This window comes from Malurus melanocephalus, unplaced genomic scaffold (assembly GCF_030028575.1).
Source record: "Malurus melanocephalus ecotype Western Australia unplaced genomic scaffold, MMel_1.1 scaffold_282, whole genome shotgun sequence".
Lineage (NCBI taxonomy): Eukaryota > Metazoa > Chordata > Aves > Passeriformes > Maluridae > Malurus > Malurus melanocephalus.
The window spans coordinates 79,587-94,682 of NW_026623514.1; the positions used below are offsets into that span (position 1 = coordinate 79,587).

General features: G+C 63.7%; 2 protein-coding genes across 2 annotated transcripts; one reads left to right on the forward strand and one right to left on the reverse strand.

The window, feature by feature from the left end:
- Positions 1-311: 311 nt before the first annotated feature.
- CRYBB1 (crystallin beta B1) lies at positions 312-4,009 on the reverse strand. The gene is made up of 5 exons (XM_057376553.1): positions 3,853-4,009; positions 3,007-3,125; positions 1,363-1,495; positions 1,097-1,239; positions 312-627 (listed from the first exon to the last, which is right to left on the reverse strand). Exons 1-5 carry the CDS (start codon positions 3,991-3,993, stop codon positions 447-449), a joined length of 717 nt encoding a protein of 238 aa, XP_057232536.1. The 5' UTR covers positions 3,994-4,009; the 3' UTR covers positions 312-446.
- A 3,194-nt stretch (positions 4,010-7,203) lies between these two features.
- On the forward strand, positions 7,204-9,337 carry CRYBA4 (crystallin beta A4). The gene is made up of 6 exons (XM_057376574.1): positions 7,204-7,562; positions 8,115-8,160; positions 8,277-8,395; positions 8,606-8,747; positions 8,843-8,985; positions 9,139-9,337. Exons 1-6 carry the CDS (start codon positions 7,528-7,530, stop codon positions 9,284-9,286), a joined length of 633 nt encoding a protein of 210 aa, XP_057232557.1. The 5' UTR covers positions 7,204-7,527; the 3' UTR covers positions 9,287-9,337.
- Positions 9,338-15,096: the final 5,759 nt, after the last annotated feature.

A 15,096-nucleotide genomic window follows, 5' to 3' on the forward strand; every position in this document is an offset into this window, starting at 1 on the left:
CCCAGGACTCCCCGCAGCCCCCCGACYCCGCAGGAGTGGACAGAGCCGGGATCCTTCCCCGGTCCCGCTGCTCCCGGGGCACCCTAAGCTCCCCAGCTCAGAGGGGTCGGGCTGCAGAGCCTCTGCCACCCCCTTCTCCCGCACCGAGGGTCTCCAATATCCCAGCCCCATCATGGAGGGGCCTTACATGTGACCCATTCCCTAAAACCACCCTCCACCGTGTCCCACCCGGCACAAGGCTGGCGCAAACCSGGCGACGCGGAGCCGCATTCATGCACCACCGACCCCCGAGCAGTTCTAATCTTCTGGTTTTTTTTAATTTGCCTCACAAGGTAGAGTACATCCAGGGAATGTGCAATGTACAAGGAAAGTGCTGGGCAGGCGAGCGCGAGGGGAGGCGGGGGTGCCCCACGGGGCCCGGGACTCGTAGCTAGCAGGCGGCACGCTCAGTCGGAGGGCGCGTCGGGGGTGACGAAGGTGCCCTTCTGGTCCCACTGCATGTCCCGGATGCGGCGGATGGACTGGATCTGGGGCTGGAAGGCAGACCAYTCGTTCCAGTGTCGGAAGTCACCGGTCTCAAAGAGGTACTGGTAGCCTCTGTAGCCAGGGTACTGGTAGCCGACCCAGCTGCRGGAAAAGGAAACACAGGGCAGCTGAGCGGGGTCGGCAGGGAGATGGCGGGGCCTCTCTGTGCTGGGTACCAATCCCTGGGGGACAGGGCCATGCCACCAGGACAGCCACATCACCAAAATCAGCCACATCACCAAAAACAGCCACACCACCGAAAATATCCACAGCACCAGGACAGTCACTCCACCAGGACTGCCACACCACCAAAAACATCCACACCACCAGGACTGCCACACCACCGAAAACATCCACAGCCCCAGGACAGCCACAGCACCAGGACAGCCACACCACCAAAAACAGCCACACCACTGAAAACAACCACGCCACCAGGAACAGCCACACCACCCAAACCAGCCATGCAGCACCTTCTGGCTGCCTGAGAGCCCCTGGAGGTGCTCAGAGCTGCAGCAGCGGGTCAGGGAGGACAGGGAGCCTGGTGTGAGRTGGCCGCTGTGGCCCAGCTTACGTTCCACTGGGCACCTGCACGCTGCCCACGCGGTCGCAGAAGCCATAAGCCCAGAGGCTGGGCACATCGTCCTCCTGGATTTCCATCTTGTTGCCCTTGAAGTCAGCAGACTCGTAGAGGGAGATTTTGTGGTCCTCAGCCTCCTGGGGAAGACAGAGGAAGAGCGTTGCGGCCAAAGCCCTGGAGCTTTGCTGGGGTGAGGCATCGAGCAGCAATGCCCGGCCCTGGGCAGAGCCCTSCGGGGCTCTCTGCTCCCCAGCACTCACCATTTTGATGGGACGCATGGACATGAAGCAGTCGCTCCGGTAGCTGCTGGACCAGGTGTCCCAGCGAGGGTACTCGCCCTTCTCCAGGATGAACATCTCCCCGCGCATGTTGGCCTGCTCGTAGGCCACCCAGCTGTGAGAGAGGTGGGCAWAGAGCGGGTCAGGTGCCACCCAGCAGTGCTCAGCCAGCCTGCTGATGCTGGAGGRGTCTCCAAACAGGCTGTGCCCCGCCTGCTCACACCTTTCCCCCAGCCCAGGCACTGTGTCTTGTGCAGAGCCTGTGCTGGTCCATGGGCTCCGGGCTGGAAGCTGGCCAGCAGGCACCAAMGCTCACAGTGCTCCTCTTCCTCGGCTGGAGAGCAGCAGGAGCCCTTCACGACTGGTGATCCCCATGTTCTCACCCCACAGAGCCAGCTCAGGACTCTGTTGTCCCCCCTGCCCGGGCTGTGTAATCCTGGCACGCCTCACTGCTCCAGCRCCAGCCAGCGCTGGCACCCGTCCCGCTGCTGGGCGTGGGGCTCGCTCAGCTGCAATGTCACCTCTTTAGCAGAGCCACGAGGTGCTGCGCTGCTGGGAATGTCACGGGCTTGGGGCTTCGGGAGCCCCCGGCACCACAAGAGTCCTGCATTTGCTGCTTCCCCTTTCCCTGCAGAGCAGCTTTTCCTTGCAGATGCCTGCAGGGGTTTTCCTGATGGCAGTGTTCAGGTACCCCAGGCTGCCTCAAGCTGACTACTAAAGCTCAGCTTGGTTGTTTTGCTTTTGTCTTTCCCTAAGTACATTTTTGGGTGCAGAGTCTCATTGGTGCTTCTCAAGAAGCTTCTGAGGACCCCAGTGACACCCAAGTTCTCTGCCCTCCCAGTTTCATCCTTTCCCTGTCTAGAGCAGCTTCCCAGGTATCCCACCTGAGCTCCTTCCAGTCTGCTGCATCCTTTTGTTTCAAGAAGAGTTGGATATTCTGGGTTCCCAATAAAAAAGTGCTGCACGGTGTCATTCCAGGTGACCAGAGGTCCCTCAAGGATGCTGTCAGGACACTCCATGCCCTGTGCATTCCTCCCCACAGCACTCCCAGCCCCCCTGCATTCCTTGGTGCGCCGTTTTCCAGTTCTTTCAACATGGAGATCATCCGTCTGCTCAGTTATCTGCTTTGGGGATCGTTTTGTCCCTGCCTGTRTCAACTGTTCCCACGGCTTTGAGACCTGCCCAGCCCCCTTGCTGCTGCTCAGCYGCCTTGGGTGCAGGGCTGCCTGCTCACCCCTGCCTGGCTCTGCCTGCCCCTAATCCAGCCTGGTCCAAGGATTCCACCTCATTTCATCTTGACCTCGCAAAATCCTCAGATCCCCTTGCCTTCCACAGACAGCTCCTGGTGGGTGATTTGATGACCACCTTTCCTCAGCCCTCAGCTTTGACTCTGGTGCCCTTGGCTTTGTGTGGAACCCTAGCATCCTTCCTGCCTGTCCTGGCTCCTTGAAGGAGATCTGGGATGCCTGCTCTGCTCCTGCRCTGGCCCCGCTCTGCTCTGCCCAGGCAGCGGGGAAATGTCCCTTCTGCGTGTCACACGGTGCCCAGGGTGCCCCCAGGGCTGTGTCCCCACCCACCGGGGAYATCCCCAGGGACACGGCGCCCTCCRTGGCTGGGGTCACTTACGGTCCGGAGGTGACAATGACACTGCGCACCCGGTCGAAGCCGCGGTCAGCCAGGTTCAGGCACTCGGCGGTGAATTCCATCTGCCTGCCCTGGAAGTTCTCCTGGTCGAAGACGACAATCTGGGGGTGCAAGGAAATGGTTGGATGAGGACAGGCACACTCAGGGAGGGCAGGTTGGTGCTGGGTGACCCTGCATGCCTGAGCCCACTGTCCATGTGTCCCCCTCAGCTCTCCAAGCCTTCCTGCAGCTCCTCAGATCTGGTGCCTGCCCAGTTTTGTACATGGGCAGTCCCAGCACAGAAAGGGTCCCCACGACAGCTGTTCCTGCTCCACGATGGCTTCATCCTGCCCCTGGTTTTGCTGCTGCCAGTGCCCATGCTGGTGGGAAGGAGCTGCTTTTCCAGGTGCTCCATCTGCGCTGTGGCCTTCTCTGCCTGGCACGGTGTCACCGGAGCCCTCGCGTCACTCGCCTCTTTTGCCAGCCCCGCTGCAGTGCCTCGGTGGCACGCTGACCTGGCATCACTGTGACATTTCGCTGTGGCCCTGTCACCCCTAACACCCCCTCCACCTCCCCTACATGCAGGGAGTGACCAGACAGAGCAGGTGGCCGCAGCCAGCCCTGACRCCACAACCCACGGGAGAGCACTCCCAAAGCCTGTGGCCCCAACAAACTGCCCAGCCAAGGAACCCTCTGGCCATTCCTCCTGCCGCAAATCCTGTGCGTGCTGTCAGAGCAGGGARAGATGGCATCACCCACACTTCCACACTCCTTCCCGCTGGAGCAATCTCCTGCCCCTGTCCCTCGTCCCGGAGCATGTCCCTGCTCATGGGGAGCCACAGGGCTTACCCTGAAGGCTTCTGGGGAGGGCTCCTCGCCCTTGCTGTTTGCGACAGGAGCAGGGTCGAGGGATGGAGTTGGCGCAGGAGCTGCCTTCTCCTTCTCATCCGCAGCCTGGCCGGGAGCAGCGGGTTTTGTGGTCTCAGACATCGCGGTGGTGGGCTCAAGTCTGTGACAGGGCACCAGCAGCAGGTCAGAGGGAGGCRTGGATGTGGGCACCCGCAACCCGCCCCAGGAATGGTGACATCCAAATGGGGACTCTCAGTGGGGTGGGTGGGCAGGGCCAGGAGAGGAGCTGATGGCTCCCAGCAGGCAGAGACAGGGGGTTCTGCCTTCTCCAGGGGAATCAAAGACATCCTGGGGTCTACACTCTCCTTCWGTGGGCAGGAGAGCCCTAAGCACGGTCCCAGCACTGGGGCCTGATGCTGTGCCGGGCACTGGGGCCGTCCCACACAGGATGCACCTGGGCAGCGTGTGAGGGGTGGSAAGGGGACAGCCCTGCTCTGCTGGCACCCTGCTGTGGCCCCGCAGGTGAGTGTCACCAGCAGCTCCCCGGGGACTGGAGGGCGGTGGGATGCTGAGCACCCAGGTGCTCCCAGACGTGACCACCACAGCGGTGGCCACGGCTTAGACCCTGAGTTTCCCTCTCCCCACCACGGGTCCGGCTGCAGCCCGGTGCCCGGGAACTTTGTCCTCTTACCTGGGCAGCTGCTGCTTCTTGTTGGAGTGAGCGGGCTTGTGTTTCGGGGCGCTGCGAGGCCCCCACTTTATAGCCTGGCAAGGGCAGACCCCCGGGCGGGCGCACAAAGGAACTGCCAGCTCATCAGTGTCTGCGCGGCCGCCCAGTCATCACATCCTGCAAAGCGCTGGGCGAGCTGGAAGCCTCTCCCCGGCCCCGTGCCCAGCCGCTGAACCCAGCATTTTCCTTTGTGCCCCCGGCACAACAGAAGACCTGACCGTGCCACTTTGCAGCGCGCCCGGCACCCGCTGCCCCGCGTGCGGCCGCCCCGGCAGGGCATATATAGCCCTGGCACGGCCCGGCCGGCGCCGGCACCGGCACAGGAACACCTCCCCTGCCCAGCRCCCCGGCCCCGAGCCCGCGGGGACACCCCGCTCCCGTGCCGCTGCCACCKCCGAGCCCGGCCTGCAGCCGCGCTGTGCCCGTTTGTCCCCTCCAAACACCGACCCTTCKCGCTCTCAACATCGCTCCGTGCCCGCAAGCGCCGGCAGCGCTGCYCTGGAGATGCCAGAAAGCGAGACATGGGTGTTCTGAAATGTTCHGGGAGTTAGGTTTTTTTTTTTTTTTTCCCAAACGATGTGTAATCCAAGCTGACACTTTCCGAACCACCTGAGTGCCTGAAAACGGTGTTTGTTCTCCCGTGGGAATGTCCSTGCTCACTGACAGGGCTGTTCCTCTGCTTTTTAGACCGATTTCCCCGTGCTGTGCTCACCCTGTATAACCCCTGGTTCTGCCACCACCACCCTCATGGTTTTGGGGCATCAGCTCTGTGTGACTGGCGCAGGAGGGTCGCGGGGTGGCTGATGGGGACACGCTGGCACCGTTCCCTGTGGCCGCTCAGCCTCTGGTGCCACACCTCCCGACCCCCATGGCACTTCGGGGTCCTTCCCCTGAGTCCCTCTGAGCCTCTGATCAGCTCTCCACCTCCACACCCCCGTTCCAACATCCCCCAGCTTCCCGCAGCATCCAGCACCAGCGGTGCCTGACCCGAGGGTGTGCGGGCAGAGGGCTCAGAGCCCCGTGTTTTGCCCTCCCCTTTTGTTCCCCTCATGTGTCACCCAGCAGCGGTGGGATCCAGCTGCACCCTCTGGGCTATTGCGCAAAACCCCGAACAAAAAGAAYGTATTGATCCCTCCTTTTCCCGAGGTTTTGCAGGAGGTGTGCTGTGCCCGTGACATGGCTGGCTGTGGGGTCTGCTGCCCCATTACCCCTGGCATTGCCCCAGCCTGGTTCTCACCTTGACACTGGGCGGTGTTTTATGGCTCACCATTTCAATTTTCCCTCGTTTCCATGGTTTTTATCCAGATTTCTAATTCAACCTGCCTTCTCTTCCTCCCAGAGCCAGGGTGGGTGTTCTGTCTGTGCTGCYTCTCCTGTGTCTYCTGGGCATTAACCAGCAGGTCTCACCCACCCCCTGCTCCCGACTGTGCTTCCCCTCTCAACCCCCAKCACCTTTGAAYYKGGGCATTGGAAAATCAGCTCAGAGRGGCCSAGCTCTGCTCCTGATGGCTGMTTTGCTCATAACTGAGCACTCAGCAACCCCATAACTCCCCCTGAGCCAGTGCTGTGTAGGGCTGACAGCAGGAACCTGCCCTTGACCCTTCCCGAGCTCCACCAGGCACAAAATTTCAGCTGCATGTGCCCTGTAAAGCCCCTCTCTGCACCACCCCTCCTTGGCACCCTCCCTGCACAGCTCCAGCACATCAAAGAGCTGCCCCAGCAGCAAATGGCCGGAGCTGGCACAGCGCGGCCGCAGAGGGCACGGGCACGAGGGTTTGTTCTGCCCGGGTGAGTCCCGCTGCCCGTGGAGTTCCCGCTGCTGCATCCCTGCCTGGCACTGAGCGGCACCACGGCTGCACCCGGCCACAACCCGGGCTCCAGTGACCACATCCCGCTGCCAGGACACGGCCTGGACAGCCCCATGGTCACTGTGCTGGTGGCCAGCACAAGCTGAGTTTAGCTCAGGCCACAGTGAGAGGTTGGGGACGAATTGTGCCCGTGCCAAGAGGGCTTTTGCTGGGGTTGCGGGTGGCAGGGACAGCTCTGCCATGCCCTGGGGCAGCCCGTTGTGCTGAGCCTCCCCCAGAGTGCCCGGGGCTGCTGCAGCTGCACGAAGGGGACCCTGGCTCAGTCATCTGGCAGTCTCCTGGCAAATTCTGTCCCAAAACACAGCACTCCCTGGGCTCACGGGTTTTCCCGTTGGGGTCAAGAGCCTCTATTGCCTGCTGCCCACTGTGAAGGGCAGGCTGGGAGAGTGACTCTGCCCGGCCTTGSGAGTCCCAGCACCATGATTTGTGAGGTGTGTGGGTCACTGTGAGCAAGACTGGAAGGTGTTTAGGTTCCCAAAATGCGGGTGCAGCCGATTCTTTCCAGTGCGCAGAGGTGGGAGGCTGCTGCAGCTTCCCCCAAGTCCTGACCTGCACCTCCAGCCCATGCCTGCACCCCTCACCACCCCCTTCTGTGCCTTCTGTGCCCCTGGTCCCCACTTCTTATGGGTCCATGGCTGTTTTGTGCCCAATCTGCAACAAGCTGTCCCAGATTTCTGGAAGATCTGCTTTGCCTTTGCAAGGAGAGCAAGTGGAGACGCGTCCTTCCTCCCACTTCCCAGAAACGGGTGAGGAAACCTCCCCTCGCCCCCAGCTCTGCCCGCGGGCAGGGGGAGCGCTGCCAGAGCTGGGACACGGCCCTAGCCCGGCCCCACGGCAGGGAGGAGCGCTGGCAGGGTCTGGGGGCGATGTCCCGGCTCGGGAGCTGTGGGGCGGGGGTCAGAGCCCGTGCCCGGTGGGCCAGCTCGACGTCCCGGCTCATCACCGTCTCTGACACGGCGCCTTTGTTCGGCGCGGTCCCTCCTCCCCGCCATGTGCTGAGTTAGGGGTTTCAGTAATGCTCCCCTGGGCTCTGTCTCTATCTGGARGCTATAAAAACCCAGCCGGAGGCTGCCGGACATGTCACCTCCCTGGGCACCAGTGCCTCACCCCAGGTAAGCGCGGGAGCCTGGGGCAGCTGCCCTGTGCCCATGGCTGGGGCCTGGGGSCGAGCAGCTGCTGGAACAGGTGGAGGAACATCCAAGATTCGGGCTAGAGCTCTCCTCAGCACCGGGAGCCGTGGCGGGGGATTGGGGGATGGGGCAGAGGGGGCTGTCGCTGGCTGTGGCAGTGGCAGGGTGGTGACGCTAGGTGTGGGCACACTGCCACCTCCGCAGCGCTCCCGGCTCAGCGCWGCCCTGCCGCCTGCCAGCACCGGGGGTTGGCTCAGGGAGCTGCCAGCGGGAGGAGGAGTTTCCCCGGGCACGGGCAGGGATGTCTGCCAGGGCCAGGTGCCCGCTGGGCCAGGTGCCCACTGCTCCACATGGCCCTGGTGGCAGCTCCGGCTGGGCAGGGGGAGCCACAGAGCTCTTCATCTGCTCCAGCATGGAGCAACCCCATTGTTGTCCCCTGCACTGCTGGTGAAGGGATGTGCATTGGCTCCTGGGGTCTTTTTCATCTGGGCAGAGGGGCAGCTTKAACTGTGCCCTTCCCCTGTGCTCTGGCAGAGCCACCATGACCCACCGCTGCAAGAAATCCTCCGGTCTCTGGAAGGTACGCGAGCCTGGGCAGGACCAGCACCATGCTCTGAGCGCCCAGGAACGGGACTGCAGCACCTTCTCGGGGCCTCAGCGCTCCCAGAGGCCCCTGATTCCCTCTATCCCCCCCAGATCGTGGTGTGGGATGAGCCTTTCTTCCAGGGCAAGAAGCACGAGTTCACCACCGACTGCTACAGCACCCCGGAGCACGGCTTCAGCACCGTCCGCTCCTGCAAGATCGAGAGCGGGGCGTGAGTGGGGGTCCTGGGGCACTGCCACCCCACCGTGCTGCGGGACCMCACGGATGGCAGGGGGGTGGAGGACGGAGTAGTCTCCAGTGCCTTTTGCCCCCCGAGCCACGGGGCTGCCTCCTCCGGGCACCGCTGGGTGCAGCGAGCACAGCCCCGGCCGTGAGTGGGGCGGTGGGCGCGCCGGGGGTCTCACCGCTCCCGCCCCGGCAGGTGGGCAGGCTTCGAGCACTGCGGCTTCCAGGGGCAGCAGTTCGTGCTGGAACGCGGCGAGTACCCGTGCTGGGAGGCGTGGAGCGGCAGCAACGCCTACCACGTGGAGAGGATGTGYTCCTTCCGCCCCATCGCCTGCGCCGTGAGTGCCCCCCGCCCTCTCCAAGGCGGCCACGGATCCCACCGCTGGTCGCGGACAGGGTGGCAGTGCCAAAACCGTGCCCGTCTTGGCCGCAGGACCACGGGCGGAGCAGGCTGATGCTCTTCGAGCAGGAGAACTTCCAGGGCAAGCGGGCAGAGATGAGCGAYGACTGCCCCTCGCTGCCCGCCCTGGGCTGGGGCAGCAGCACCGTGGGCTCCTTCCTCGTCCGCTCCGGAGCGTGAGTACCCGGGGCGTGCAGCCTGCCAGGACCCGGCTCCGGGGCACTCAGCAGAGCCGAGGATGCTCGGGCAGCTGCCGGCACCTTCCCGCTGCCCGCGGGCTCCGCGGTGCCGCCAGCCCCGAGCCAGCGGCTCTCTCCGCTCTGTCGCAGGTGGGTGTGCTCGCAGTACCCGGGGTACCGGGGCTTCCAGTACCTGCTGGAGAGCGACAGCCCCGCGGGCGAGTACAAGCACGTGCGGGAGTGGGGGTCCCACGCGCAGACGGGACAAGTCCAGTCCATCCGCAGGGTCCAGCAGTGACYGCGGGGCCGGAGCCCCCGCGCCGCCGGACACACGCCCCGGGMGCSGTCTGTCCAGCGGGGCGGCGGGGAMAAMGCTCAATAAAGGCTCAATTGTCCAAGGCGGCGCTGGCAGTTGGGGATGGGGGGCCGTGGGGATGCGTGGGTGACAGTGATGTCATGGGACACAGGGGGGATGAGGTGGAAGGTTATTTCTGCCCGGCTGCAGGCTCAAGGGGCTCTGCAGGACCCCCACATCCCGCCACCCCACAGACACCATCTGCTCTGCCAGCACCTGACAGGGGCTGGAAGGAGCTCCAGGATCAAGCTGTGCRCCTATCCCAGCATCCATGCACACCCTGTACCCATCTCAGCACTCTCACCCACCTGTACACCCCCCTGCACCCACCCCGGCACCCATCCCTCACTCCCGCACCCCCAGTATGCAGCCAAAGCTGGAAATGCAGCAGGGAAAGGCTGGTCTGAAAAAAAATCCTCGTTTCAGAAGAGCTCTGGAGAAAAGGTTTGATGTGGTGAAAATGTCCCATCCATGACATTTGCAGCAGCAAGGCCACCAGCGGAGGGAATGCTGCCCAGGAAGGGATTGTCTCCGCAGGAAATCACAATTAAAAAGGCTAAATAGAAGAAGAAACAAACAGTTGTGGGATGGGCTGAGTGAAACCCTYCTGCGCCCCAGGGTTAACCCTTCCGGGGCCTGCGAGACCCCAGGAGCGGAGCTTTCCGTCCCCTCCACGGCCACAGCTGGGGTAGCCCACCGTCGTGGGTAGCCCTGTGGCCCTGCCCAGCTCCGCCCAGAGCCCCGGGGGGACGCGGGATCCGGGAGCGGGGCCAGCACATGGCCAGGCACGGCGGGCAGCTGGCGGCGAGACAGGGGCTCCCCGGGGACCCGGCGGGGACTTGGAGAACAATACGGGAGCCCAGCAGCTGCAGAGCGCTGCGGAGGGGCTGTCACAGCCCCCGGACGGGAGGGGAGCTGTCCCCGGCACGGGGGATTGTCCTCGGACAGGGCTGTGTCCCCAAGCCGGGCTGGTCCCTCTGCCATCCGTCCCCACCATGTCCCCAGGGTGTGCCCGACAGCCCCCGCCCAGCGCCCCTTGTCCCGTGTCCCCTGGGTCACAGCCATGGCTGTGGGGAGCCCGTGAACCACGGCGGAGCATGTCCTGGCGGGGGGGTGACAGCGACCTTTGCAGCGGCTGTCGTGACAAAGGGGTCCCCGGGATCCGCCTCAGCGGGAGCGGTGCGGGAACGGTGCGGGAGCGGTGCGGAGCGGGAGCGGTGCGGGAACGATGCGGGAGCGGTGCGGGGATGGTGCGGGAGCGGTGCGGGGATGGTGCGGGAGTGACGCGGGGAGAGGTGCGGGAACGGTGCGGAGCGAGAGCAGTGCGGGAACGGTGCAGGAGCAGTGCGGGAGCGGTGCGGGGACGGTGCAGGAACGGTGCGGAGCGGGAGCAGTGCGGGAACGGTGCGGTAGCGGTGCGGGAACGATGCGGGAGTGACGCGGGGAGAGCAGCGGGAGCGGTGCGGAGAAAAGGTGACTCGGCCGCATTTCCAGCATTAAAATTTAATGCGAGTTGCAGCATCTCCTGCGCCGTAGGTAGGGCCGGGGGGGCCGGGGGCTGCTGGAGGAGGAGTTTGCGTGGCCGCCGCTTGCTCAGGGATGCTCTGGGAAAGCTCCAGCACAAAGGAGCGGCGCGGCGGGCAGGAGCGGGCAGAACCGGCGCCCCCCAACCCCAGCCCGGGCCCCCGGGAGCAGGTAACGCACCGCGGACACGGCTCCGCTCCCTGCGGACCGGGATGGAGCGCCGGTGGGGTCTGGGGGCGCGGGGAGCACGGGGGCCGCCCCCACATCGGGGAGGGAGAGGGGGGCGATGTCACCCCGTGACTCGGGGGGTCCTGCGAGCGTCGCTTCGGGGGGAGCTCCCTTTGGCTCCATTCCCAAAAATACCCCCCCAACCCCCAATATATTATAAAAAAACCCGCGAGAGACCCCGCCCCGGCAGGAGCCCCCCATTCCCCGGGGGTGTCAGGCCGGGACAGCCCGGACCCCCTCCCTTTGTTAGGACAGGGGCTTATCCCGCACCGTGCTCCCGGCCACATCCCGGCCCGCCGGGCCATCCCGGTGATCCCGGTCCGGAGGCAGCACTGGGCAGCCTGGCCCTCCCCCGGACACCGCCTGCAGCCCCCTGCCCAAATCACAACTAACTGCTGCACCGCTTGTTTGTATTTTATTTTATTTTATTTTTTTTTCAGAATCCTCATCAAGAATAGGGCTCCTGCTTTTTTTTTTTTTTTTTTTCAGAATCCTCATCAAGAATAGGGCTCCTGCCAGGTAAATGGATTCTTGCCTGATTTTCAATGCTCCTGGGAGGATTTGTAGCCAAAATGCCGTTTTGCTGCTTTGTCCCGACCCCCCCCATTTTCTCGTAAAGCTGATGGTGCTAGGCGGGGTTTAGAGGCGAGGCTGGGGCCAGCAGCCCCAGGGCATAGCACAACCCTTCCTTCCCCTCCGAGTTAACCTGGCAGATGCTCCCGGCTCTTCTCGCGGAGCCATTTTCTCTCCCTCATTGTCTCGCAGCCTTTTGTGTGTGCGGGTAGGCCAGGAGGAGCCCTGAAATAATCAGGTTTTCAGGCGTTCCGAGCTTGCAGGGAGCCTTTCACACCCTCACAYCCCTCCTTCCCCCGGGCTGCCCAGCCCCAGAGCTTCAGACAAAGGCAGCATCGCCTGGCACCGCTGCAGCAGCCCCGGAGCCTGGGCTGTACCAGAGCCTGGATGGATGGCAGCGAGGGTCGGGCAGCGCTGACGGGGCACAAGGCAGGGGTGTTTGGCCACCCTGCTGGGGTCTGGGGGGTCAGGGAACCCAGATGCCACGTTCCAGAAGTCTCTCTGGGATCTCTGGTGGCAGTGCCGTGCCTGCTGTGCCCTCATCTCCCTGCTCCTCCCTGCGCTGGAGTTTGTGCTCGCTCGAGGGTGGGGGTTTAGCCCCTTTTTAATTCTGGTGTCCAGCCCCCGGGGCGCTGTGTGTGCAGGGGCAGCCCAAAAGGAGTGTTTAGGTGAGTCCTAACACAAAAYCGTTTTTCTCGAGACAAAATCTCCCCGTCTCCTGGGACGTGCTTCATTCCCAGGCCAGAGAGGCCACCACAGGCACCTCCCACTCGGGTCCAGGCAGGAGATCCCTTTGCCAGATGCTCAATGGCATCTCCGCAGCTCATTCCCGCAGCTGGGCTGCAAATGTCKCCTGGACGTGCTGTCCCCACGGGAGGGACTGTCCTGGCGGCAGCGCCTGCGGCGTGTGGTGACAACGAGCCGTGGGAAGAGGAGCGGCTCCGCAGCTGAACTGCAGAGTCACCACGGCCCCGCTCCCCCGGGATCTGCCGCCGTCCCGGTTTGCCCGGCCAGGGCAGGGCAGGAGCAGGGGCAGGGCAGGCCACAGACGTGGGCAGGCTGCTGGCACCAGCCACATGTCCCCAAATCCCCGAGGGGAGGAGCAGCACCCACCGCAGCGCGGCTGTGACCGCCTGTCACCCGGTACAAACCAGTGCCCACAGGGTCCCGGTGACCCAGCTCAACCACAGGGCGGGACAGAGGTGACAATGACAATGGCAGTGGCAATCAGTCCCCGCCTCCAGTGCAGGGGTACCAGCAGCAGGCAGGGACAACTTGGGGCATTGCCACCGTTTCCGATGTGGTGGTTCCTGATGCCCCCCTGTGCCTGCTCCAGCTCCTCTGCAAGGGGACAGGGACAGCCCAGGCTCCTGCCAGCTCGGCTGGGCTGTGCCTGAGGACGGTGCCCTGTTTGTCTCCCTTGCTGCGTTGGTTGTTTCTTTTGCAGCTGCTAATGACTGACCTGAGGTCTGTTCACACAGTCCCCTCGCTGCCACCACAGCGCAGAGCCACACGGAGCAGGGGACACTGCACAGCGTTCACCGAGCTGGTAACCACAGGTAGGACTGCGGGGAGGGGACACGGGTGGTGCCATCCCTCGTGAAGCAGGAGGGCAGCCAGGATCAGCCTTCATCCCCAGGGCTGCACCTCTCCAAGGGCTCTCCCCAGCCCCAGAGGGGTGCAGGGTTCACACCATCCCAAGGCCACCTGCATGGGAAGATGYGTCCCCCACGCATAACCAGCAGTGGGGAGGGGGTGGCTGCCACCGTCCAGGGTCTCACAGCRTCTCTGCTCCCCAGTGCCACCACCCCAGGGACACGGCCCCAGCTCCTGCCTGGCCACACTGACCGTGTCCTGAGGGGAGCCGGGCTCAGGAGCTGCCACCGCCACCAGCACAGGATGCCAGAGCCGGGCTGGCCCCAGCAGAGCGCCCTGCTACCCATGGGCTGGAGCCACGAGCCCGGCCACTGCGGGGGACAGAGCCCAGGAGACGGCGGTGGTGACACTTGAGGACACGGGGCTGGGCATGCACGTGKTTTTCCTGCGGGGTGATGGGGTGTCCTTGCCTTCCGCTGTTCCCCCWGACCTGTCCCCTTCCCTGAGCCCAGCCTAGGAGGAGGGAGAAGGGAAAGGGAGCAGAGCTGTGCCAGCTGTGAATGGAGACACGATGATCAGAGCCCAGAGGGACCCTGTTTGTCCCCTCTGATCCTGCCCTTCCCTCCTGCTGTCAGTGAAGTCCTGCTTCTCTTGCTCTGGAGCTGCCACATCTTGGCAGGACCCTGCCTCTGCTCCTCTGGGAGAAACACCCGGTTTGTGGGGCGTGCTGGAGTGTGGGGAGGAACGGTGAATCCTCCTCCTGTGGCCTCTGCAGTGACCCTGTGGGTAGGGGGGACAGTGTCCTCACCCAGTGGCCACTCAGACCCATGTCCCCTCCTCTGGGGGCGGAGGGCACACACAGCTCATGGGGCAGGGGTTACAGCCTTGAAGTACAAACTGGAAAAGTGTCCTTTTGGGGACCAGAGGAGCTCGTGCTGAGGGAGGAGGTGACCAGAGGGACACGGGGCACAGGCTTTCCTGGGTGCCCCGTCCCAGCCCTGTTTCTTGGGGTACAGGATTCCTGCTGACCTTGGAGTGCTGTTCAGCCCCATGGAGAGGCAGCTCCCGAGGGGGAGGGGGTAAATATGAGCCACCCACCTCTCCTCTGTTCCATGGTGGTTTTCCCTGCTGAATCTCCTCCTCCCTGCAGGGGTGGGATCTCAGTGCAGACCCAGAGCAGTTGTTGGGGTCTCAGCTTTCGCAGAGCTGCCTGGACTTTACCCCAGACACCACCAGCAATGCTTTCACCCCTTCCTTCTGTGCTTCTCCCAGCTCCTTTAGAGCCCTTCAGGCACTGCTGGGACTGTTTCCTCTGTGCATCCTGCCTCTCACCCCTCCCAGTCCCAGCTGTGAGGGGACACCCACTGCTGGCAGGGATCAGAGGGGCAGATGCTCCCTGAGCATTTAATTCAGACARTTTGTGCTACACAGGCTGAACCTTCCACTAACAYYTTCCCAAACAAAACCCAAAACCKYCTCCTGCTCTTGTGAGCCAGAGCCCTGCTGCTGACGGGCCCGGCTCTGCATGCTGCCAATATTAACCTACTAACCTGCTGGGACCCCTGTGCCCTCYTGGGGCTATCACAGCCCCTGGCACATGGACTAACCCACTAACTAGCCCAGCGCATGCCCTACTAACCCACAGCCTCWCACCACTAACCATGGCAGCGGCGCTGCCTTTAAAGGGGAACGGAAAAGCTGGAAAAGGGGTTTGCAGGTGCCAGGTGTCGGTGCCAGGCTGCACAGGCAGGGATGGACAAGGGCAGCCCGGGCTGTGGGCAGGACAGAGGACTGGCAGCCCTTGCCCAGCACTGGGCAGAGGAGTGGTGTTG